At 36.0% G+C, this 27,784-nt stretch overlaps 1 protein-coding gene across 5 annotated transcripts in view; it reads right to left on the reverse strand.

Annotated features, from left to right (window-relative positions):
• The window catches only part of CACNA2D3 (calcium voltage-gated channel auxiliary subunit alpha2delta 3), a 468,802-nt gene that overhangs the window by 247,623 nt on the left and 193,395 nt on the right, over nucleotides 1-27,784 (reverse strand). For all 5 annotated transcript variants that reach the window (XR_008821687.1, XR_008821689.1, XR_008821688.1 and 2 more), the window contains 4 exons: nucleotides 19,747-19,878; nucleotides 18,317-18,377; nucleotides 18,072-18,222; nucleotides 8,051-8,125 (listed from right to left, as the gene is read on the reverse strand). Coding sequence is in view for 2 of the 5 variants with exons in the window: in XM_056337957.1 (XP_056193932.1) it covers nucleotides 8,051-8,125; nucleotides 18,072-18,222; nucleotides 18,317-18,377; nucleotides 19,747-19,878 (419 nt within the window). In the remaining 3 variants the exon portion in view is untranslated. The remainder of the gene's footprint in view (nucleotides 1-8,050; nucleotides 8,126-18,071; nucleotides 18,223-18,316; nucleotides 18,378-19,746; nucleotides 19,879-27,784) is intronic.

Below are 27,784 nucleotides of genomic sequence, written 5' to 3' on the forward strand. Positions count from 1 at the left end.
CTTATCTTCCTACTTAGGTAGCTAAACCAGCCTTTTTCTATTTTGGAGTTTCTGAAATCAGTGAAGTTATGCCAAACTTCCCATTTATACAGTTTTCAGGGGTTTTATGACAACTAACAAAGTTTTTATTTCCTTCTTATTAAGGCAATAGGCCACACAATAGTCCCAGTACCCTGTACAAATACCTTTTATTCTAGTTCTCTTGTGATTACCAAGAAAAAAGGTACCATTTATGATAAGTAAGAACACCCAAATTAGGTGGGGTTACAGGACGATGGATTCAAGCCTAAGCATACCTGAATAAAGCATTTTCCACTGATTCCAAAGAGGTAAGTAACTTCACAACTGATACATGCAGCAGCATTTATACAGTTACACTGGAAAACTATGATATCTACTAGTAATACTATTAAGTGTCTGATGAGGGTGAGCTTCCTACATTAATATTAACATTGTTAATAGGTTCAACATTCCCCCAGATTTCTCTGTCGGTTTTAGTGCAAGTCTTTGCTACTTCTAGTATTAGTTTCCATACTCATCCATGCATACTGTAACTCCAAATGTTCCTGAGACATACTTGGCAAAGATTTGTGAAGTGAAAATGAAGCACATCATCACATAAACCAGCAAAAAAACCCAACCAGACAATCAGGAGGCATATGTGTGAGGTGGGAGAGTGATGCTTACTGATGTTTCACTGGGAAGTTTACCCACATGTATTAACAGTTGATAGATGTTCGTTTGCATCTGTAAAATGCATTTAAGCATCATCCCACTTAAAATCCATTGCCAGGGAAATTACAGATTAGCTTGCTGGTGATGATTATCCAACCACTTGTGTTCACTAACACGTTGTGTTGGTAGACTACTTTTTTTCAGGAAAGCAATCCTGAAAACAATGCTAAAGAAAGCGCTCAAGATTCAATATATTCAGATTAAAAACATTCTTGTTAAGTAAATTAGTTCCCTGGGGCTGCAATAGAAAACTTAAGACCAAATTTCAGTGGTCTGAGGCTAGCTGAAAGTTTTGGGGGTCCCTAATGACTAGCCAGTTATAAGAAAGTAGATTTCAGTGAGACTATGTTTTTGTTCTTAACAGCTAAGCAATGTAGTCACCAAACTTTTTTGGAGATCTGACAGAGATGAATAGATAAATATACACCTCAGTAATCTGCTTAAAAAATTAAATATGCAAAATTTGTATTTACCAACCTCTCACTGGCAATTTCAGTCAGCTGCATTGCTGTATCAGTCTTCTGGTTATTTAATTTCTGGTAATTCCATACAAAAATAAAAGCTTATTGGAAGTTATATACTACATCTGTCTATTTTTGTCATTCTAATTTACACAGGGGTAAGTTCTTGATTTAGTTTGGAGTTACTGTGCCTATCTGTGCATCTAGAAGATGATATATTTCATCTGGAAACATTTACAGAGAAATGTCCTCAACCCATATATAGTACATTAAAACAACATATAAAAGTGGAATGTATATTACACTATTGTTACTTTAAATCTGGAGTTACATTAAATCAGATTGTCATCCGATTCCTTTGGGGTAGGTAAATTGTAACATGGAGTTTCTCAAAGATGAAAACCTCTCGGTCCATGAAAACTAGTATTAAAATAGGCAGTTCCACATGTTTATAATTTGTAGAGAAAGTGCAGACGGTGACAGAATAGTGTCTGAACTATTTCCCACTCTTTTTGAAATTTGTATATAGCAAATTGATACACTTCAAGGTAGCAGCTGTTTAATGCTAATGCCAAATTATAAATTAGTCTGGTAAAATATAAATATAAGTTACATATTTCATTACTAAACCACATTTAGGATCACAGATTAATTTCAACCTCATTTATGGTACCCAATGTAATTATAGATTTAATTTTTATGATAAACAAAACTTAAAGCGAGTTGTGCAAGTAAGAGATAGCTTACAACATTCTGAGAACATTTCTCCACATATCTAAACTGAACCTTCAGTGCATGTATGTGCCAATACAAAAATTTCATGACAAATTCTAGGGTATGAAGAATTTTAGAAAGAAGCGGATGCAACTTGATGCCTGCCATATCACCTGAACTTATAATTATTCTTAAAGCAAATTACTATATATTCTCCTATTGTAAAAATGAAAGCAGAAACACTGTATGTTGGAAGAAATCTAGTACTGGGATGCTTACTTTGTATCTTAGTAAAACTAGTGGCACATATTAACATGACTTACATCACTGCTATATTTGAAGTTGTAAGTTTGTCTTTTATAAATATATAAACCAGACTTGATTCAATATATCTCTCAAAAGGAGTATGCTTTTGAAATTCAAAAAATCAAGGTGCAATTAGAACCCCACTGCTGTGAAAGCTACAGGAAAAAGAAATTGATCAAAATGTGTGGAAATTTCTAAATATTATGCTATCATCTCTTTTTTGTAGGTTGTTGCTAGCAGTGAAAAAACAAAGTTAATTGAAGATTTACACTTAAGACTGCATTACTTCCTGTTCTTGAAGGTGGTAAGGAACATGTTTAGATGCTTAGAATGATCACTTCTTACAATGTATCCTCATTCTTGCTCAAAGAAAAGCATGTTATTTGATCAACACGCTAGAGATTCAGTGCTGAAAACCTGCTTTCTCCAAGACTTAATTCCTTTTCCTTAACTCAAATGCATGAATATGTTAAATGTTTAAATGCTTAATTATATTAAAGTTATTTGATATCCTTTAAAGATCTATTGTAATGCACCAGACAGATACTTATTAGTGCTTTAATCAACGAGTGATCAAGAAACCCCTAGAGGTTTGATGGGGCTCATTTAAAAAAAAAATTAAAAAAACACACAAAAAAACTCCTGCCTTCACTACTTTCACTATGCCAGTCACTATGAAATATGTACCAATCTTCAAAATATGCATTTGGTTAAGTTGAAAGTCTCAAAGGTAAAAGTACTTATGTTATGTTTTCTTTTCTACCTGGTCTCTTTACTTAGCAAAACAATGGAGGGTCAAGAATCTTCGGCTAACTTGGGCTCCTGTATCATACAAATTAAATAATAAATCTAACTTGTTACCCCTTACTAAAATGGCTGTGAGAAGAGAAACCTAAAATTTTAACTACAGGGTAGAGAAGTAAGAATTTAAGTAAGGATGCAAGTGGAATACAGATTGTACATTGTAGAGGAAATGAAAGCATCTTCATCAGTAATAACCAGGGTGTCATTCAAAAAGAAATGGAACTTCCTTGCTCTGCATGAACTTTGTAGAGATTTACTGTAGTGTCAGACCCACATTCCTACCCAAAAGACAAAGAAAGAAAAATGGTGGGGGGGAAATGTGGGCTTATATCTTTCCTGACACTTGGAACAGAAAACCAAGCCACGTTTCTTAAGGGAGAATGTCACCATATAGCGGATATAAGAGGGTTACACTGCTTTACATGCTTTTTCAGACTTTAATGAGAGTGGATTTTTTTTTTTCTTAGGTAAGTAGTTCCCACACTGTGGTCCAGAAAATAGTAAGTGGTCTAGAGCCAATGTGTGGAATTGACACTGTGTTTACAACATGTTTCTCTCCCCCCTCCAAAAAAGGAAAAAACAAAAACAACAACAAAAAAAACCCCAACCACAAACACAAGAGATGTGGAGAGAGAAATAAGATTTTTTTAAAAGGCAGGGGGAAAATGAAGAAAATGTGTAAACCAGACACCAGATAGTTGGTTTGGGGTTTTTTTTGGGGGTTTTTGTTTGTTTTTTTTTTTTTTTCCACCAAGACTAATTGGATTTTCTGAAAGTCTGGTTCTTTGGAAGTCTGTTACATTCCTTACACATTATGGAGAAGAATTTCTGCAGCCGATCCCTGAATGGGAAAGAGAATGTTCATTTGCTACCCATAATTCCATTGAATATTCAGCACCAACATCATTAAGAAGCACTTATTTTGCAGTCTGCTATAAACCCTAGGCTGAAGCAGTTTCCTGTAGCCTACAAAAAACAAAAAAAAAAAAAGAAAGAAAGAAAGAAAAGAAAAATAATGCTTACGCTCAGTTCCCTGAAGATGCTTCCAGGTTTCATCTTACCTAGACAGGCTGCGCATGGGAACAGAATAGGCTCTGGCTGTAGCCCAACTGCCTAAAGCAGCAGGCTGCTGCAGGTGGCAAACCAAACCATTTTACTCACACCTGTATCTTGGAAAGCCAGGCTGGCTGCTACTGCAGCTGTGCAGGAGATGAGGATGAGCAGGGCAATGTCTGTGCTGGCAAAAGGGAACCCTTTCAGCAGAAGCAACCACCACACTCAGCTCTCCCCCAAAAAGAGGACCTGATCTCTGCAAGTCCAGCCCTGGTCCATCTGCCCCAAGTTGGTATAATTTAACCCTATTTACTCTGCTGAGAAGCTGGTTTAGCCTTTTGCTCACTACAAATGAACTGCACGTGATAAGGACAGCCTAATCTTCTAAATTTTCTTTGTTTTGTTAAAGTTTAGAGATTAAAGAAAACTCAGTTCAAAGACAGACATTCAGCACTTTTAAGTGACATCAGAGTAGAAATATTCTATTTGAAAACATCTGAGCTTTATATAAAGACAGCAAAGTAATTCTTCAATAAATACTTCAAGACAAATGAAACTGAAGTATTGATCCTGTGAAAGCAATTTTTATTTGGAGTTATTGAAACAGCTGCTTTCCTCATGAGATAAAAAGCTCCAGTCAAACATCTCAAAGTAATTTTTTAATCTCAGCTTCTAAGAACTGTGTTTATTTTCTACATGTGACGGTAGATGAAGCTAGTAGATGTAGTTAGCAAGAACTGGGGTGTGAATCTGTGTATGTTGGGTAGGTGATTTTTTCTTTTAAGGATCATTTATGATAGAAATAAAGGTTTACTCAGAATAAATTAATAGCTTGGTAAAACTGGTGTTATGCATGTTTCCAGCAAGAAAAGCTGCATTAAGAAATACCTGTCTTAGTAAGGTCAGGTGTATACATATAGAAATATGAAACCATGGTAAACTATTAAAACTTCAGGTTTATAGTAAAAATTCAGTCCTTGCAACCACCAGCAACACACGTCTTCTCTTTCCACATAAGGGAAAACTATAGAAATATGAAATACAGCAATTTCTACTTGTTTCTGTTGAAAGTTAGCATATGAGAATAGATATTTGCTAGTTAAAGAAAAAATATTCTAATTTGTTTTAAAATGTTTATATTTATTTTGGTGCTAATAGAGCTTACGCTGGTAGTAACAGAGATGGACATTCTTGCTCCCATTCAACTGAGATGAATATCTGACATTAAAAGATAAAGAATATAAATTTCTGGAAAGATTATATAGTTACATCTTCAGACCTATGTTGGACTTCCAAAAAAATCAGGCATATGTATACACATAGAAACTGAATAATAACATATATTTTAAAACATTGCCTGTCAATCACAAGCTCTGCTTTTCTAATACAGAAACTTATGGTTGTATGTTGATAATGGCTGTCTGAAAAAAATACATTGCAGTGTTTGTCATGATATTTTTCTTGTTTCTCCTTTATCAATTAATAATTAAAAAAAAGGAGCTATTATTACCAGTGAACATGCAAAGGGCTATTTAGCTTGTAAGACTGGTTGAGAATGAAATTTCACCTACTTTTGTCTAATATTACAATGGACACTTGTCAATCGCACAGAAGAAACTACAGGAGAAGCCTGGTATATCTGTCAGACTCACAGAAATGAATGGAACAGCGAAACTGATTGAATTCTTATGATGAGGTCCAAAACACAGCTACTCTGATAGCTCTTGACCAGTTTTGGAATACATATCGTAACAACATTTTAAGACATCTTTTTTCTATGTACCTGACCAAAAGGCTATGAATCCAAAAGAAACTTTTCCAAGAAATTCAGTGAATTTTTTATGAGGTCCCCAGGTAATATTGCCATGTCAGTATATTCAAATCACACAGGATCAGATCTTACAACGATATCAGACAATGAGAAAGCTGTTTGTAACTATGAATTCAGGAGCATAACAACTGAATTGGTTGTTTAGGATTAAGTGGTTGTCCATCTCCTTCACAATCTTTACTTCATAATCTAAGCTATACTCAGGACAACAGCACTTTTGTGCCTGCCAGTGTTTAGGCAAATAAACTGTTAACTTCATTACATAAATTAGAAAAATAGTAAGAATGTATAAATTCACAGAAGTTCAGAAACGAAGATCGACAAAGCCATAGTATATAAAAATTCACAGAACTATTACTTGTTAGCTGTTTCAAAATTATTCTCTGGTTCTGGCCATTCAAGGAAAGAATAACAGCCAGATCACTAGTATGAGTAACTGGAAAAGAGGCCATATTTAGTTATTCTCCAAAATCTTGGATACATTATTCAATTTATAGGCAAAAAAAAACCCACCACAAAGTGATTCCAGAAATTTAAAAAAATGAATAATTTAGCTAACTAGAAATTATATTGAAGCTTACTCTGAAAAAACAAAATATGAAATTATACTTTACTATTTTGAATTATTGAGCACTGTTCATAAAATCTGAACATCATCTGGGTGGCATAAAAATTTTTTGATCAATTACATTAAAATTAATCTGACATTAAGTAACATATGGGCATATGATAATCTGTATTTTGATCAGTTGCAGAGTGATGGAAAGGTTAACAGTAGGATTAATTCCAGACAGTACATCTGGGCAATATATTTGCAACTTTAGTTTTAAGCATAGAACTTGTACAGCTTTCATATGGCTCATCAGATGCACCCACAATAAAGTGCTCATTTTTGATAACTGGATCTCAGTTCACAAATAAGGGTCTTCAACACTAAATTATTAGAAAAAAATCATGTAATTCTACATAGCGACCAAATGATATTTAGATAACCTAAGAATCAACAGTGGAGAACATCAACTATATTAAGGAAGCAGCCCATGAAGAATAATTCCTGTAGAATGTAGATGTATATGTAAGTAAAATGAAAGAACTCATGTGAATAATACAATGGAGCAAAGTTCAGCATTACGAGATGAAACTCATTTTGTCTCAGTATACACAGAAAGCCCTAACAATGACACACTTAGAAGTGTGTTTTCAGACCTACATTTCTTACTTCCGGTAACATCTCATTGAATTTAGCAAAAATGAACAGACGCACTGAATGTTAAGCACATTTCAGTGCTGAGCTGAAACTCTTCTGATTTGCCTTTAATAAAAGAAAGAGAGAGAAGTATTTAAAGAATGATGCAAGACTGCTGCCGTGAGGAAGCTTTAGCAGGGAAGAGTAACAACACAAGTAGCTTATTCTAACAGGCATTCCCATCTACAAGAAACACAGGACTTCTCAACTATCTTATTTCATAATTTTACATGGCTTAAACAATCTCACCTTAGTCTTCTAAGAAGTGTGATGGAGTAAGGCAAAGAGAAACTGCATTTGGACGGCAGGGAATAAACTAAATTTCCAGGTGCAGATTATTACTGCAATCTTCCTTCAAATAAAACTTTCACTGAAATCACTGTAATATTTTTTTAAAATGCCAGAAGCATGTAATTAATTTGAAACTTTCACAGAACTTTCTCTAATGAATGCATTATTATTTTGACACACCTGTTTGGAATGCTGAAAATTTTTTATTCACATAATATTATATTTTTTTCATTTGTTTTGAGATTTTGTTTTAATTTTAGTATTAGTTCAACTTAAGAATGCAATTTCTTCCTCAGTAATTTTTGGTAACAGAATGATAATTCAATTTTAAGAAAAGGAAGTATTTTACTTAAAATAATTCCTAAACTTCATAAACAGTATATTTTCAGTGATTTCTGTGTTTTTGCATTAAGTTTATTCCATCAATTTAACTGGGAGGTTATTACTTTTTCTTCCTACTAAGTCACATAAGACTCCTTTGAAATGGCATATGGAGAATAATTAATGAATTCTAATAATGGAATGCATTATACCAGGAAAAGATCATTATAGCACATTGTTACACACTGCATCCTATCTCTCTGCTACTTTGTTAATTTCATTCCTTACCTCTTTGTTGGCTCTATCTGCTTGAACTAATGTTCCATTCAGACACGGCTCTACATAGTGAAGTTCTTCATTATACTATAGAGAGAAATAAAAAAATGTGACGAGAAAATTAATTAAAACCTTTGATAAATAAAATTTAATTTAATGAGTCAGAACTGAGGGACGCACATGAAATAAGAACAAAAGAATTCTGTTAATTTTCACAAAATGGCTGTGGGGTTGGTTTTTTTCCTTTTAGATGATTCTTAACATTTCAGAGGTTTATACTTTTAAAAAGGAGCATTTAATATAATGGATGCTAATACTCAGGTGGAGTTAGTGGGTATTATATATGCTAGTTGGCATAAATATCCTTCAAGTTGCAATCTGGAGAGCATTAAGAGGTCATGTTTGATGTATCACAGTCACAACTCCCAATTCTTTGCTACATATAAAAAAAGTCCTGATATTTGAGGCACTGGCTAATATTCTGGAAGGTTAGTAGTAGAACAACTATGCCAAAAAGTCTGTAAGCTTGAATCAGTCCTGGACATATCTGACAATAGCCAGAATTTCAGTCAAGTGGAGTATCTTATTATACACTAGGTCATGAAGCTGTGACAGATCGTTAAGGAATTATCTGCTTATCTTCAAGGTCTAAGTTAGATAGCCCAGTCCTATTTTCAGAATCATCTTAAGCATTAAAAGAAACTAAGTCTCATCCACTTTCTGTAAATCTTGCAGACTCATGGATGCTTAAGTCACCTAATTGAAAATAGCACTTGATTGTTTAAATCTTGTAAACCTTTCAACACACACCAAATTAACACAGAAGTAACTTCAAAAAGCCAACATCAGTTGTATAGCTAGAGTTTTGACTTAATTCTTGCTCCTGTTAATTTCATCTACTCCAGAAGTTATCACAGATCAAACTATAAGGCCTTTGCATTTAGGCCTTAAACAGTTTCACCCATTCATAGGCATTAAGTGAATCGGAACATCCATAGTAAACAATGAAAGATGACAAGTCAACAGTAATGATGAAAAACATTTAATTTAATTAATATATGCATTTACTGCCTTATTCTTCCACCTCAGCAAGAATAAAAAAAGCTTTACAATGACTCATTACAGAACACTGTTCTCACTGTCTCTGCCAATAACTCTGAACTTATTCTATACTCTTCAATGTAATACCACTCCTTTCTCTACACGTATGTCTAACCACAGACCCCTGCAACCTGTTCCACTTTGGACATCTGCCACCATCGTTCATTTTAACAGTGCACTACTCACCACATTCATAATTACATAATTACTGTTGCATTGGGAAAAATGTTTAAATTGAACTGCATCAAGTTATTGAGGCATTGTGCTAGACTCAGTCCTCAGCAATGAGGAAATACAAACCCAGAGTAACTCCACTTACTATTGCTGGTTATACATCAGCATCAACCTAGTAATTGATTGGTTGTATAGAAACACAAATGCTTGAAAGATATTTACACGTAATTTCTGTAGCAAATTTGTATGCTTCCCAATCTATTTTATTCCCATTAATATTATTCCAATATATGAGAGGCTGTGGACATGTCTATTGCTCCGAAGGTAATATGAAAAATAAAGCAAATACTTCTAGAACACTTTGGACTCACTGGGAGTGTCCTGGGTGCATCTCAGTGTCATAAAAGCTTATTGACCTGATAAATTATGTACTTTTCCCTGTAGTTTCTCTCTTCAGACTGCTTTCCTATCTATTCTTCTGACAGTCATTGTAAAACGATAAAGCCAAATCTACACAGCATCTCTTATTACAGGCCAAAGTCATATTCCATGCTGTTGTAAAAAAAAAATACTGAACACCTGTAACAGACACTGGCAAACCAGCCCCCACTCCCAGGTTTTTTCCTGTCTCCACACAGGTTTTTCCAGCATGTTCTTTAATCAATATACTTTCCAATTAAGCCTGTTCTTAGCTTGGTTTCTGTATCTGTCATTGGAAACTATACTAAGATATATACTTTTCTTTATATGATAACAAGCACAGGGTCTGTAATTGGCTAACATGCAATATCAGTCTACGAATACTAAAGTCTATCTGTGTCTCAGTTTCAAACATCTGCGTACAAGCAATACCAGAATCTCCTAGTGCCATAATAGTACCACTTCCCCTCCTCCCCCCACCCACCCCCCAGCCCCATCACTACCAACAAATAGATGTAACAACTTCCAACTCTGTCAGACCTGGCATCCAAGTAGCATAATTGTAGTCCATTCAATTTCTATAAGATTTATTTAAGCTACTGTTTTGAGTAACTTTTATTATCAGACTATTCCCACAGACATGTAGCTGGAATGCCTGCTAGCTGCACCATAACTCAGATAGATTCCCAGTAGCTTCCCATTACACCTTTAGTGTTCCTCAGTTGCATAGTATAAAGGATGCTTAGACTTTCACAGAGGACATGCTTTAAGTCTCCTAGCAGTCCGATTTTACAGAATCATCCTACTTCCAAAGAGGATGAATAAAAATGTTCATTCTCACATAAACAGCACAATTATAGAGATGGCATATAGACAAAGCACTTTCACTGTCACTATGCACATAAGAAAATGTACGTATCCATCCTTCTGAAACCCAGCCAAATTACAACGGTATTTGGATTTGTGGCAGTTTAATTCACCTTGAGATTATTACTATCAAAAATATTTTAAGTAATCTGCTATGTATGGCAGAATAAACTGGTTTATGCCAAGGTGTGTAAAATGAGTATTTTATGTAATGTACAGATAGCAAGCATAACCTGGAAGTGTTCTGTCCATTAGCAGTTCCTCCTCTACTGTACAGATACAAATGAAAGTGCAGTAAAAAAAAACCCTTTATATAAAAACGCATACGGGCTTCTGACAGCTTGAATTCTTGCAAGGATGCATTTTTATGATCTATTTTAAATTTTATACTCCTTGTTAATTGTATACACTTTCTTTTCCTTTTTAAAAAACTCAAATATGAAGAGGTGGAAAAATTCATTGGACAAAATTGTTTCGGTTCCAAGAGAAATTCCCAAAGCAGTAAACATCTGCTCCTTTAAGTCCATGAAAACGGTAGAATTCTGACGCCACATGTGAAATCATTCAAGCAGTGTTTTTTGCTTAAACTAGCATATCTGCTTGATAAGATCTTTAGTACGACTGTCAGCTTCTAGTAAAATACCCAACTTGTGCTTCACAGTGTATATTCGATTTCTTTGTCCTTGTCACTGGGTGTTTTGCAATGTTATTGGTGATGCCTTTCTTTTAACTGTGACAAACCTTTAAAGTGGAAAATGGGAAAGAAATCTGCCCCCCCTTCACCACAACCTTATCAGCAATTTGAAATCAGTTCAGCAGTTTTTCTATGACATTTAAAAATTTGTATTTTCTGAAATAGCTTCCTGATCTTTAATCAAAAGGCTGATTAGTAAATACTGAGTTTTCCAGCAATATCCAGTATAGATCTCTTGCTAACGCACCTCAGTGAAAGCCTGCATTTTGCTTTTGAAGTCTTGCATTACACTGTTTTCTTATATTCCCTAGTGTTGCATAGTCCATCACCCTTATACTCTGACATGTGACACTTTGCATGTTATAGTTGTGATAGCTGTAATATAACAGCTGAGAGCTTGAGTTTTTATTATTTAGTTACATTTATCTGTGTTATTAGTTCATGTTATTTTGCATGTAGTTATTTCTCTACACAAGAGGCATAAAATGAGTGGTCTAAAATCTGACCTAAGAGGAACCATATAGCTAGCTGGACAGCTCCTGACCTAGATTGTATAATCAGACACTACTCACATTCTGAAAATGTGAGATATGTATGGTTCTAGCACACCTACACAAGTAGTTTACATTCATCTTAGCATTTTTCGTGTTTATCCTTTGTCATATTTAAGCTGTCTGGAGCAACGTCCACAGAAACAGTAAATCCACATTTTGTGGTGCAACAATACACAGATAAAAGATTTCATGCTACATTAGGCATACTTGGATACCCAACACAGCCCAACATAAAATCCAACAGTGAAGTCCAATCCAGAAAAAGAAGCAAAGGAATTGGCATTTCCAAAGTTCCACTAGTGTTATCATGTTTAACAATTGGCATACAAGTGCAGCCTGGTGCTTGGAGCAATCATACGGAGGTTAGCAACTAGCTGCCTTTCTCAGCCTGCCCATACATTAGCTGTACAGATTCTGATTATTCAGGCACATTGAAAAGTAAGTTCATCCATAATTTATTCTGTATGACTACAAGGACGCCAAAGAAGACACTATACAGAAACCATTTATAATGGAAAATTCTACAAATTAAAACCAGGGAACTATACTACAGTGCTTTGAATTAACAAATACTTTTAGTCTAATCAATTCTGCTAAAATAGTGTGACTAAAGCATTAAAATCGATTTAACATTCTTGGCTCAGTTAATATTTTGTTAATTTTACACAGAGTTTACATTTTTATGAAAGCATTTTTAAATTTTCAGTATTTGGCAAGATTAGTACTTGTTTTATGATAATATTGTTCATTTAATGCATGACTTGGATTTTACTTCAAAGTGAATTTGAAAAATATGCCTTTTCTCTTGTTGTTGCAGGCACCTCTGTTCATGCACCCGTGAGATGACCTTAAATTTTAACATAGACAGCACAAAATCACTCTTGTATTTCAACGACTTTTTGAAATTCAATCACCTAGTCCATCAATTTCACATAGATTTCTCAAAAACCTAACCATGAAGGCTAAAATTATTTTTAGCATTTTTCTTTTATGTTTATTCTCTGGAAAGACCTGCACTGAATTCTGCTTTCTGTTATATATCAACAAAGTTAAAAGTATATTTAGTTTCAAAACCATTTGATGTCTCACAACCCAGCTAATGTACTGCTAGTGGCTTTTGGGTTTTGTTCTTGGCTGGGTGTGTCAGGTGGGGGGTTTTTTGCTATCCTACTGCATAATTATAAGTGTTAATTGAGGTTTTTAATGTTGTTAGTATGTAGTGACCATATCTCCCATTATAGTTAATGAGAATCCTAAATGTATTTTTGTGTATGGAATACTGAAACGTGTAACAACAACCTGAAAAGCAAATTGAAAAGCTTTTAAAACTTTTGTACAGTGAAATAATGTAAAGGGAGAATAAAAAAACTACCAGAGTTGATGACCATAAATTTTACACAAACGCTTTTTAGACTTCACTTTTTCATCCAAGTTCTGTTTCCTCCTCTTTCACTGACATAGATACTAATTTTTTTCAGTGCTCAATTCCTTTCCATCCTTGACCACCACTGTCAACAGAGCCCTGTCTTACACTAGCCCAGCTTCTCTAACCCGATGTTCTCTTTTGGCTAACTTCAAAGTGCTCTTCCCTCTTACTGTAACAAATACAAATGTTTCTCACCTGCTTGCATAACCCTTCCACTTGCTTCGTTTTGGCTGTTCCTTATCTGTAAGTCCTCTCTCACATCTTTCATCACTATTTTCCTTGCATTTCCATCTTTTGCCCCAAAATGCAGGCATGCTTTAGAGTTCTCCCCTCTTGTGAGAATGAGAGAGCAAGTGAGAGCACTCCTTAACTCATTTGACTCCTAATCCCTGGCCTAGTTCCTCATAGAAGTCTTCTGTTGCAACTAATTGGTCCATTAATCACTGTGCATAATACAGCCATCCTGACAATCACTCAGGCTCAAAACTTTCACTCTATCGAGTGTATTGCTCAACAAAATTTCCCCCATAAAGCTCTTATTCCACCTCAAATTTTGATCTGGGAAGAGAAAGTGTCATCTGTCTCAGACTTCCAGATGTCCAGCAGTCCTCACAGAGCAACAATTTGGACAGGCCTTTCAGAAGAACAATTGGTTTGAGCAAGCACACAGCTGTGTGCTGTCTGAAGGGTAAGTCATCAACATTTAGACACAGTGGATCTATTTTTGCACATACTGCACAGCTGGCCAATTCTAGATACAGAAACTTGCTACATATGCATGGATCTATGTTACAAAGGGGATTTCTCATATGGACATATGCATATCCTACCTTCAAATGAAACTGCTTTGACATGACCAGGCTACATCTAAATTATAAAGAGTAAGAAATAATCTCCCTCGAACACTTGTCTACAGATAAAAGCTGTATGGGATTTTCAGCGCTTTCACACCAAGAAGCCTGTTGTGTGGGCTTTGTTGTCTCATGTTTTGATCACTGAAACATCCTCTCCGGTCTTCACAAAGATCATTTACCCTGCTGGCACTTACTCAGAGCAGTGCTACAGAAGTAATTTTTGCTGATCATTTAGATGACAGTAATCCTGGCTTTATTGCGTGCCCTTGCTACGTCTTCCTCTAACACAGTGAATTTTAAAAAGAGTCCATAATCCAGACCCAGCCTACCTATGCCATTCCTTAACATCTACTCCCTTCTCCACAGCACTGGTTTCTGTTAATAGTTTGTTAGATTTTCAAGCAAATAAGTTGTGTTTTCTTTATATTATTATCTTTTTGACTTGAGAGACAACAAGGATTACGTTGGCACACCTGGTCCAAAACAACTCCTTAAAAACTCTTCCTCCAAGACACCATCAGGGCAACAGGACAGCACTTTACCCACTCATTGCCACTCCTGTCATGCCCCCCTTGCTTTCCCCTGCGTTTCTGGAGTACCTCTTTCAATGCAGCAAATAATTTCAGGTTCATATTTGCACAGTAACTAAACGATCAGTGTCCTAATGAAATGAAACAGCTGAGCTGGTAAGAATAAAATTGCACTCTTAGTTGCCATTTCTACTTATGGCAACAAATAAAGACATATTCATCCTAAAAGAGGTTATAGAGAAGAAAAAAACCTTCAGATGAAAAAATTAGCTCAGACAAATGTTGTATTTACCTCCGTAATTACATATCTGTCTAAGCGTCAAGAATTTCTTATACTAACCAAACTACATATGAGGCAGCAGAGGGAGTGGGGAGAGTGCCACGGACTGCCCAGCGTGGTCACAGCCGGTTCCAGCCAGCACTGACATCGGCTGGAGCAAGCCATGAGGCGTCAAAACAGCAGCAGAGGGCTGAGGCGGCTGCGGGGTCCTTGGGCAGGCAGGTGTAAGAAAGAAGCCACCAGTGCCTGGAAACATTTGGAAACAAGGTGTCGTGGTGAAACAGGTGCGCTTCTGGACACTGTGGCCTGCAGGTGACCCACAGCTGGATTCCCCCCCCCCCCCCCCAAGGGACAGCCCATGGGTGACCGACACTGAAGAGAAAAACTAAGAGCAGAGGAAAACCAGCAAGCAGGAAAGAGTGGTGGTGAAAAACTAGTAAGCACAGAGCTGATGAGGGAAACCTGTGCAGGGCCCTGACCTCCCGCACCGGCCAGCGCCTCAGCGGGGAGGGCAGGAACCCGGCCGGGCGGCTCGGGGTGCTCAGACCAGGGTGCAGTGGGCAGCTGTGGGGCAGAAGCTGAGCCTGAGCACGGGGAGGAAAGGCTCAATTTGGTGTTTCTTTCCTTTTCTCAATACCCAAATCAGTGATCAGAAGTTTGTGTAAGCTGGCAATAAATTCCATAAAAATTCTGTGACTCCGTGCTGGCTTACGCTCAGCTCAAATAATTTTCAATTAATGCTTTAATTGAAAAAAATGACATTTAGTTATTTCATATTGGCTTTTTGTGAAGTATTTATACACTATTTCTGCTGTAGTACTTAGGCAAAATCATTAGTTTGGAGTCTAGCTGCATACATTTTTTGTTATAGACGAGCCTTTTCATTTTCCCAAAGTAAAAAAAAAAAAAAATCAATTATAAAACATTTATTTTTTTCTTCCTACATCATTCACAGTAACTGTCACAACTACTACAAAGATTATACTCGACCAGCCATCTTTCAAGATATCTTAATAATTACTTAGTTGAAACATTCTTTTAACTTACAAAAGTTATTTAGATTACAGTTAATCACAAATTTTTTGAAGGACAGTATTTTTTTTTTTGATACAGTATGTAATTATGTCTTTCTACTACATGAGTTTCTGCTAATTATGGAATTATCATGCAAGGAGATTAATATGAAAGATATACTGAACTAACTGCTTGCTATCTTTTAAAAATACAGTAAATGCACGTATACTTCATGCATATATACTTCATTCTCCATACAATCTCAAAGGTTTGCACTGGGAGCACTGGGGTCATTTATTTCAGTACACAAAAAGCACTTCCTTGTAGCAATAAAAAGACCAAAATCCTCCATACATTCAAGACTTTGAAGACAGTTTTAGGATTTATGCATATGATAAAGCCATGTATTCGCAGATCATTACCAAAAGAATGGTAAAAGGAGAATTTATAAAACCAGCAATTCCTCACACCACCAGCACAAATAGTAATTCTGATATGAGTCTTGGACTTGTTGAAGCCATTCTGATTAATGCCATTACTCTTAAACACTATAAAACTAGCCTTGTCAAAGGCTTAAAACATATACCTGTACAATGGAAAGATAACTATTATATACATATAACAGGAACTACTGATGATTACATTTATCAGTCAGTAAGCACCATAATACGTCTGCAGAACTTATACGTACATACATTTCAGATTTGCACTGAGGAAAGCATGAACAATGAGGATAAAGTGCATTCCTCAGTAAGTTTGCAGATAAGACCAAGTAGGCTGGGACTATTGATCTGCTTGAGGGTGGAAAGACTACAGAAGGATCTGGACAGGCTGGATCAATGGGCTGAGGCCAACTGTATGAGGTTCAACCAGGACAAGTGCCAGGTCCTGCACTTGGGACACAACGACCCCGTGAAATGCTACAGGCTTGGTAAAGAGGGGCTGGGAAGGTGTGTGGCAGAAGATGACTTGGGGGTGCTGGCTGACAACTGACTGAACACGAGCCAGCCATCTGCCTGGGTGGCCAAAAAGGCCTACAGCAGCCTGGCCTGTATCAGAAACGATATAAACCAGCAGGACCAGGGAAGCCACTCTGCACTGGTGAGGCCGCACCTCAAATCCTGTTTTTTGGGCCCCTCACTACAAGAGGGACATTGAGGTGCTGGAGCGTGTCCAGAGACAGGCAATGGAGCTGGTGAAAGGTCTAGAGCACAAGTCTTACAAGGAACAGCTGAGGGAGCTGGGGTTGTTTAGTCTGAGGAAAAGGACACTCGGGGGGACCCCTTATTGCTCTCTCAAACTACCTGAAAGGAGGCTGTCAAGAAACGAGTGTTAAGATTCAGCTCCCAGGCAAAAAGGGGTAGGACAAGAGGGAACAGCCTTAAGTTGTACCAGGGGAGGCTTAGATTGGATATTAGGAAACATGTCTTCACTGAAAGGGTGCTCAAGCATTGGAACAGGCTGCCTAGGGAGGTGGTAGAATCACTGTCCCTGGAAATTTCAAAAACCATGTAGATGTGGTATTTGGGGACATGTTTAGTGGCAGACTTGCCAGTCCCAGGTAAATGGATGGACTTGATGATCTTAAAGGTCTTTTTCCAACCTAAACCATGCTATGATTTTATGATCTCTGCTGGCATTTTATCATGCCATTCAAGCTTCAGCAAAAGCTAAGATCTGATTCTATTAATCCTTGCACATTAACCATTTTCCAGTTTGCACTGTATTACATATGCAAGGTGGGGGGTGGTGTGAAAGGCAAGGGGTGGTATGGGGACACCACCCAAAGTTAAAAATTATGGTCATATAGAAAGTTTAGGGAAACTACAAAACATATTACTCCTCTTTGTAACTTCTAAACTCAAGACAACTTGTTTAAGGGGGTTCACATAGCAAGTCACAGCAAAACAGTTTGAAAACACTGTCACATGAAGAAGCTTGCATTGGAAGAATCAGACAGTATCTGTCCAGTTGGTTCAGATGTCTTATATCCATCACCTGCCTGCAACATTTTTCAAGTGTGTTGTGTGATGTAAAACATGACAGGTAACAACAAATGATGGAAGAAATAAAAAAATTTAAAAAAATAATAAAAAAAGAAGAATCCTGAGACACTCACAGCAATTATATTGAAGAAGTCATCGTCTCCAAGGGTATCCAAAATAGATGAAACTGTCTGTTTTGCAATAGTCAAGCGAAGACCTTTCATACTGCCACTGACATCTACTAAAATTACCACATCTTTTGGAGACGTTGCTGCCTGGATATACCTAAGACAAAAGATAAAAACAACTTATTCTTTTAAATACTGAACTTTTCTTCCATTCAGATTTCTTAAACAGCAATAGTTTATTTATTGCCTACCATTTTCTATTTCTGCAGTCAAATGCAATGACTCCATTCTCATCAGGTTCCCATTTAATTCCTTTAAAAAAAAAAAAAAAAAAAAAAAGACAGAGAGAAAAAGATTAAATTACATTTTCACAATACCTGTTCAAAATGCATCTGTGGTACTGGGGCTACGTAGCACTTAATGGAGTTTCATACTTTAACAGGCAATGGTATAATAACATAGGAAATACTGGAAAAAATAATTTAATTAAATAAGACCACCAGAAACACTTTTTCCCCCCCTTACTTTTTTTCAGCCTACTGTAAGGCAAAAAACCTCCTCAAGTCTACTATGTTCATCATACTACTTCACTGAAGTATTATCATACCTGGTCATTGGTGCTGGCAAGCTTTGTCACATGCTTGCCAAGTCCCTTTCAAACCTTGAGCACTTACTACTACAGCTGATAACTGTTATACTGCTTCACTCACAAGTCACACCCCTGATGCTTTGCTCACATTGCTGTGAAGTGGTAACATCTCCTGGTTGTTGGTCAAAAGCAATATGATAAAAACATCTCAAAGCAAGCAAAAAGAAAATTGACAAGTCAATCCTTACAGCTTTCTACACCCTTTTTCTAGCACGAAAGAAGAACCAGCCTTTAAAAAAGGACGGACACTTCTTTACCCTTGAAATATCATGAAGCTTGAGAACTCTACTATAATCTAAAACCAACATAGATGTAGTAGCTATTACTTTCAGTCACTTTCAGACATATAGGCTCACAGAAAACTTACATTAAACTCAAGACTTCAGACAAAAAAACCCATGGGCTGCTGAACCATGTCAGCAAAATAACAGTTCCCACTACTGGCCTGATATAAACTTGCAGAAGCTGAGGATCAGCTTATTTAATATGTAGTAAATTTGGTACATGTTTAAACATAAAACTTAATAGGTAACAATATATATTTTAACCTATTTTAATAGGAGCAATACAAGTGATCTAATTGCATATCATTACAACCGGTATAAAAGTAAACTTCAAAACAAGTTTTTGAAATCTTTAAATGCAGAAGTGTCAAGTTAAATGGAAGTCTGAAAACTGAACAATAAGTTACAATTAAGTCTTTCCGTATACCACAATAGAACAGATATTCTACATTCAGTACTATATGGTCTAATCCTTTTGCCTTCCTTCTCCACAGTCTGTTTAGAAGCTATTTTTCTTTGTTTGTATATGTATATCTGAGAAGGAATATTTATGAGTACATGAGCTGTCATGGGGGCTTCACCTCCAAATAAAAATTGGTAGTAATAACTCAGGACATTGAAAACATTGATTCAAAATATCTCTCTCTGAAATCTAGATAAAGTAAAATCAAACCTGCAAGTACCTGAAAGTTATGATTTACAGCCATAGCATTCTTTTTTGTATTTTAAGAACTGGTATTCTTCTTACCTGGATATTGCCTGAAAAATCCTTTTGCACTTCCAAAGTACTGCCAGATCAGAGAAGGGTCACGATCAAAATTATCCACAAAAACCTTATTTAAAGATTCTGACCAATAAACTCCATTTACAATGGCTGGATCTGTGGAAACAAAACAGAGGAAAGTGATTTTACCTCAACAGAATCCCTTGAAGTCTATCATCTTCAGCTTATTCAGTACCCAAATAAAAATCTAGTGACCGCAAACTATTACAGGACATCTTTTGGTTTCCTTTGTCAATTAAGTGATTTAAAGTAAATTATACACTTAAATAATGAAAATATGGTTAAAATACAGAAGAGACACTATGGACATTTTTAGTTACACTAAAATTGCTCATTAAACCATCTATCTGGAGCTGCTGTATTGCTTGTTCTGAAGAACATAAACTTTTAGTAGATTGACTCATTTATTTACTCAGTTTACTTTCCCTAAATGCATGAATGTCTCATGGCAATACTTCATACTTTTTTTTTTTTTAATCTTCAGCTGGGTAAGACCATTTTCACTATATCTGAAACTTTACATGTGGTAACAGAAAGTGAAATATCTTTCATTTCACACTTGAATGAATTGCAATATACATGGAGTCTCATAAAAAATAACATTAATTGTTATTTGGAAAACACCGTACCCAGATTTCACAACAATTACCTCATTTTTTTATTCCCATAGAAAGAGAAATACAAAGCAAATCCTTGGTGTTGAAAATAAATTACTTCTGTTTAAAACATCCCAATCTATCAATTCTTAAACAACCACGCTGCCCGAGTATGTTTTTAAGCTACAGATTAGTTTTGATAGTGGGAAATCAGAAATAAATGAACATCTGAAAAAGCTGCACAATTTGAAATTGTGCATTTTGAAATATGAGAAACAATTAAGATATGCTATATTCCCAATTACATCTGTATGTGAAGTCAGCAGAATATAAAGGAAAAAATGGAACTAAAATCACAGACGCGTTATTCCGTTTGTAAAAGCGTGCATACACAAATACACAGTAACATTTGCTCAAGCATTTAAAATAAGGCTTTCATTAACTTGAAAAATAATGTCACTGTACTGATTTCAGAAGACTGCTTAGAATGTGATTTTAATGAAGTGGGAAAAAAGATGAATTGTTATCTTTCCTTACATTCATTAAAAAAAAAAAAAAAAAAAAAAAAAAAGGCAGAAAAAGCAGAAAAAGGGAAATGTCTCAGCTACAAATCTTTCCATGTTGCTTTCCTCTAAATATTTAGGACAGATGAAAAAACAAGGGCAACAAAACAGATGTTGTTTTTAAAACATGTCTAGCATAGTTACTAGTTTCCCTACAGCATGAAGTATACATTCAAAATCTGTCGAACAGGACACATAGCAAACAAACCGATGTCGCTGTCCAACAGTAGTACTACAGTTTTGCCTAGCTGGCAAAACCCATTGTCCAGTTGTTTCTATAGTCTGCAGGTACTTCAATAAAAAAACCCACCATGATTAGATGTCACAAATTAACTGTCAAGACTACCTATCCTGAGATCTAGCATCAGTTTGTAAAACTATGCTCCTATTCCAGCATCCCAAAACACTGCGCCACTGTTAAGCATTTAGACGTTACATGAGAAGTGAAGCACTAAAATAAGCATCCTATTCCCAGTCCGCTGGAACTTCCCAGCACTAGTTCAAACACTGATGTTCTGGTTCTGCTGTTATACAAAAGTTCTGGTGGAATACCTGAATCACTATAAACTACAGCAGCATTATTGACTTAGCATAACAATACTGAGATAAGGTGATAAGTTTAATTCACCTTTGAAAAGAGCAACATCTTTCAGAGGGTTGGGGTTTTTTCTTGAAATTGTTGCTAGAAAAGCCTGTTCAGCAGAAAAACAAGGAACTTTTCCTCAGGCCTCTAGAGGACTATAAGTTCTTCATATGCCCTTCAGTCATCAGAATTAGTGAAAAGCCAAATGAATAAAACAGAATAATTCCATCTTAATTTATATTTAAAATGAACTGTAGTGGTTCTTAGCAACTTACTTTTGGATCTTATTCCAAGAGTGCACATTGTACCTTTGTATTTTGCAATATCATCAGTTCATCAGATGTGTACCCTGAATTCCTCAGAGGCTAATTTTTAATGCCCTTTCCTAATGAATCTGTGCTATAGTGCCACTCATCTAAGCAGATACTTCACTTTGACTCCCAGCCCAATGATAATTTCCTTTGAAGTCTATATACACTTCAGCTCCATAAGGTCATGGAACAACTTTAGTCACCCACCTGTTAAGCTCTAAACTGAATGTGAAAACTTTCCAGTGGCATTTGAAAAAATATATTTATATATTTTTCAAATAAATACATAAATCATTTTTAAAAATTTCACATTAAAATATCCATGCCAGCACAGTAGCAGATTACTTTTTTTAGCCCATCTATGAAAAGCTAGTTAACCTGTTTATATATCTGTAGTACAGATTAGAGAACTCCATGAAAATACAATCAGGAAATTTTCCTTCCCTTCCAACTTTATTAATTACATTAAATTTCTTAAATTGCCTCCAGTACTCCATTTAGAAACAGTATTCTTAAGTTTTTATATTACTGGTGAATGTCATCTGCATCCCCAAAATAGTTATATGTCAATAGTGGTTGAATGTTCAGAAGTTTGAGGGTGAAAAAGAAATGGATAAAGATTAATAGAAATGCAGAAATCATTAATGTGATGTTAAGGGGCTCAAAGATAATAAATGTAAATAGCTTCTGCTTTTGCTTCCTGGCAGTAACAGCTAAAATAGAAGTAAAATATTCCCTTTCCCCTCATCTTTCAGAAGGGCTGGCTTGCAATTACATGGGATTTTGCTCCACTGCTGCTTGTGTAGATGTTACCATTTTTTTACTGATATTTAATATAAAAACAACCCCCAGGCAAATAGGCATATCAACATGAATCTGAAAAAAAATTTCAGAGTACAAATGCATGTAGCAATTAAGTTGCTGTCATAGATACTGCTGACCCGAAGAAATAGATCTGAAGTCTCAACAAAGGCAGCCAAGGTGTGCAGACTGAAAGATGTGCAATAGCATGCCAAAGGTTAGCACTACAACGAAACGTATTTTTATTCTCAGAAGCCGTAAAATATCAAGAGTAAAATAAATCTATGGAACAAAACTAATTTTGCTTTCTAATTATTCCAGTAAACTTTATAGGAAATAAGGGACACCACTGAGGAATTCAGTGGCTATGAAGAAAGTGTGGAATACTTCTCTTTCTTGCCATACTTTGCTTTATTACCAAGAAAATAATGTTACAAATGGACCTTATTTCCCCCCCCCCCCCCCCCCCCCATTATATTACCTTTGTAATAAAATCATTAATTTCTCCTGGAAAGCTGTCAAAGATGCCAGCATCCAAAGTGGTGCAATATCTGATGACCTCAAGGGCGGCCCCTAACACTGCAGAGCAGTACTGCCATACAATAAAGCAGTACAAGCCCAGCCTACAGGACCAAGCACTGGAAGAGGAATGTAAAATCCAGCACCCTTTTGGCTCAAAGATAGCAGCAACATTATCTTAGTTTTGATGTTACTGACAACATATTTAGTCTGGTCATATTTTAAAGAATAACAAAATCACATACTTTGCTGGGACATACACCAACAATCTAATAATTATACTACTCAACACTAAGATAAATGCTTTTCATGGTGGTCCAACATATTCAAGAGCTGGGGCTGGATGCCAATTTTGGCAACTGCCTTTGCTTTTTTTTTTTCTCTCTTCCCCTCCCTCTGCCTCCAGTGGGTAATGTTGATGCATCACAGATCAAAGCACCTAGCCATCTGTAGACACAAAAGAAGGTGTTTGTTCATTTTACTTCATGTGCTGAGAATCATTCACCAATGTCAGAAATCACATTCCCTCCTCATAAGCATATAGGTTGATAAAGACGTCAGGTGCATGACTGTATAAAGGCATACTAGTTGTTTCAGCTTCTAATATTGCCCTAATAACACTCCCCTTCTCCTTTGAAGTGGGAGAAGAAGAATTGGAGTATGGCCAGATGTGTTTATTTTTATGCTGAGTTTCATGAGTGGGTTTGAGGTTGGAGGGTTTTTTTACTTTTTTGTTAGGTTGTTTTTGTGAACAATGTGGTCCGGGATTCAACTTTAGTCTATTTGAAAGCCAGAATTACAGCTGCAAACTCCTCACTAACACCATTCTGGGACAGAGATTCAGTTCTGACTCTGCTAAGAGCTTGCCACATAATGAACTGAAAAAAAAAAAACCAAACCCACCACCACACCAAAAAAAACCAAAACAAAACACCAAACAAAAAAGGTTTCACAGCAAATCAGCATACCTTTGAGGTCACCCATTCAGATCTGTACCCTGCTTAACTTATTAGATGTAACATCTAAAAACAATCAGTATGTGGGGTTGATCTGTCAATCGGTTCGAGCAAAACTCCAGAAACAGCATATAAACAGGATCTATTAACACAGGACAGTATATTTTTAAATTAAAGGAGGAATTTGGAGCAACAGTTAAAGGCTTCACTTACTGTCCATCTGAGAAAGAATTAGAAAAGTGCTGTATTGATAGAGCTGTTGTCACAGGAGCCAGGCACATGGGGCAGTTACACCTGTCATTAACACAGCCTAACAAAATAGAATTGCCTGCCCAGCAACTGATAAGAGGACTTCAGTTAAGGAGAACTAAAGTCAAACCCCAGTAATCATGACAGATAAACACTTCATAAACTAATGTGACCACAGATACCAGGGTATTTGTGTATTTTCAGAAAAGCATACTCATTTCCACATTTTTGCAGGATATGGATCGAAGAGTATGAAACCTGAAAGACAGGTAAGAAAATACCAAACTGCAGAGCTCTAGGATGGCAGGGTGTGACTGAGAGACAGGGTGAACAATGTGAAAAGCCACTGCTGAAAATAGTTTTCCATGTTGGGAAGAGAAAACAAATGTTAAGAACATAGGAATTAACCAAATTGAATAAGGACCCTACACACACTGCAGTTTCATCAGAGAAGTAACATTAGTCTTGAATACTGGAAAAAAGAGCCAGCTCTAACACATGGCAAGAAAAAATTTCTGCACAGGCTGATGGAACAATGACTATCAGCAACCAGGACATCTAAACCTCTGCAAGTGGCAGGGCAGGAAAAAGTGTCATGAAAAACAATACAGAAAGCCAGTGGAACACACTGCAAATTAGAGGAAAAGAAAGCAAATGTGACTGCTGCTAAATGAAGCCAACTGTGATGTAAAATATTTAATATGTAACATACCAAAAGGGACAATCTTTGCAGAGCTGTTGTCAAAGTGATCTATGACAAAGGCAAGGCACAGCCTTGGAAATAAAAGTCATCCTTACAAAAATTTCTCAAGGACAGACCTGTTCACAAATCTCTACAAAAGCCATTTAAACCACAAGACCACACAAACCTGTAAATGAACATTTCATGATATATGCCTAATTTCTATTGCTCAGATATTCAGAGAGAGGCACGGAATTAACAGAAACAGGCCAACTTAGTTACATGACACAGTGCAGTAAGGACTAACAAATAATGCTTTGAACAGGAGATGTTAAAGACCTCCTAGTTTTAACAACACATCATGCCTCTTGCATGAAACAAACCAAGGCACGAGTATCTTTAGAGAGAAATGGTTTAGCATGTAAAATGCATTACAGTCATGCTGAGCTATCATAAACCAAACCTCTACTGCTACGTTCCTGGGAGTAACAACATAGTATGAATGTGCAAGTGTCAGATATGACAGCACACTTATTTATTAGCATGACAAGTCGTCATCTCTCATCCTATCAAAATCAATGGTCCCTTACTGCTGTAGAGTTTTATAATCCTTGTGTAGCACTTCTTCCTTGCACTAAACATGATTTGCACAATTTGTATAGAATAGAAGTTTTACTCAAAGAGAAAATAGCTGGACAAAACCTCAAAGATACAAAAATGTTCAGCTGGTTCAAAACCTCTGACGCTAGTATTAAAACACACTGAAAACACTGAGCAGATGCACAAATGCATATTGAAATGAATACATTACAAAATCAGTTATGGATTCTTAAACACTATTTGCTACTTCAGGAACATGCCAAACAAAAGCTGCAAGAAAGACACCTAGATAAACACAGTACAGCATAAAAATCTCTTTGTAAGGTTTTAGCCAAACAATATTCTGAAAGATTTTATATTCTAGCCAAGCATAACTAATACTTAACCAAAAGAGCAAGACTTCTTTCACACAGCATAGATCCAAGAAAAATCAAAGGGTCTGTGTTATGCAGCAGGATGCAGACACGAATTACTGTATTCTAAAATAGTAGACAAAATGAATAAAATGTATCTTTAGATAAACTTCTACAATTCTTTGTCAGATGAAACAAAAGCTACAATTTTAACATTTGCCATACAACCATTTCATCAAATGTTTTTGCATATTCAAACCTAAAGGTTTTCAGAAACCCAGAACTATTATGTCAATTACTACTAAGTTTACAGATGAAGAAAGCTTTTCCAAGATAGTTCATGGAGAAAATGAAGTCCTGAAAAATCTTTAAACAAAGCAAAATAAACTGTAAAAAAATAAAAGTCCCTAATACATTCCTAGCATATGAATTAAAAATAATCTTGTATCAAATTATGAGGGTTTTTTTATTAATGTATTCCACATTAAAAGATAGGCTGGGTACTTTTTGCTGTTTGTTATTTTAAGCCAATAACAGGGCACACCCTGATACCCTGATTGCTTTTTCTCATTAAAATAATGAAATAAACACAAGTAAGAAAAGATAGCCCTTAAAATGAGACCTCAATTATGATTCATTTTCACTGTTGTTTTAAACATATATTACGGTGGGAAAAGGAGGAAACTTTGCACACTAGAGGCTAATGATGAACAAAAGTCTACAAGAAAATATCCACAGACACACACAGAATGTGAAATAACTGCTCTCAAAGAATAATTAGGAATATAATACCAATAACATGTTTACTGTATAATATATATATATTTACACACATACACCTGCAAATAGTTGTAGACAATAGATGTAGAGTGGGTTGTTTGTTGTTGGTTTGTGGGGTTTTTTTTACAGGCTCAAACCTTTCTTTGGATTACATAGTGATTACTCAAACACAGAAGAAAGCATCAAGAAAACCTCAAAAATAATATATTCCAGACACAAAATGCAGAGAATAAAAGTAGGGATGAGAATACCTTTTATGTTTAGTGACCAAATTCCCTTGCACTTAGTGCAAGACAAAGGCAACTGCTTTTGGGACAGGACAATGACGCACTGACATTTCTTAAGCCTTCTTGGGTGGAATTTGTTCCTATTGCTGCTGATTGTAAAAGAATTAATCTTTTTGCAGACACACACATTAAACAAATAATGCCTGTGTTTGGGCACTAACTTCTTGTCCAGGTAGGAAACTGATCCACAAGGCAACAAAAGACGACTTCCATCTCACAAAAAGGAGGAATTATGTTTATAAATTATTTTCAGAAAAAGTGAATTTCAAGCTTTTCTTACATTTAAAAAAAATGTATGTCTAAATGATAATACATACCGTTCCTTTTTTATCCGGCAATAGAATGGATATTTCATTTAAGAACTTTTCATCATTACATTCCAAACTGACCTTTCAAGCAAGCAACACATTACCAACACATCTTTAAAAGCCAAACGCAGCTGTATGAAGCAACACTAAATAAGCTAGTCCAACATGTTTAACTGTCTCCTAACTAGTTCTGCAGTTGGGACTGCCTGGGGACAGTCCCCATAATTTCAGTGCTGACATGCTTAAAGTTTCTTTTTCATTAAGCAATGCTAATTGTAAACAGATGAGAAGACAACTTGCTTATCATAAGGGATGATTGAGTAAAGTAGGTAATCCCAGGAAAACCAAAAATTGAGCTGAAATAATTTATCAGACTTCTGTTCAGATAAGCACCCCAAACACAACATTTCTGCA

This window comes from Falco biarmicus, chromosome 4 (genome assembly GCF_023638135.1).
Source record: "Falco biarmicus isolate bFalBia1 chromosome 4, bFalBia1.pri, whole genome shotgun sequence".
In the NCBI taxonomy this organism is placed as follows: domain Eukaryota; kingdom Metazoa; phylum Chordata; class Aves; order Falconiformes; family Falconidae; genus Falco; species Falco biarmicus.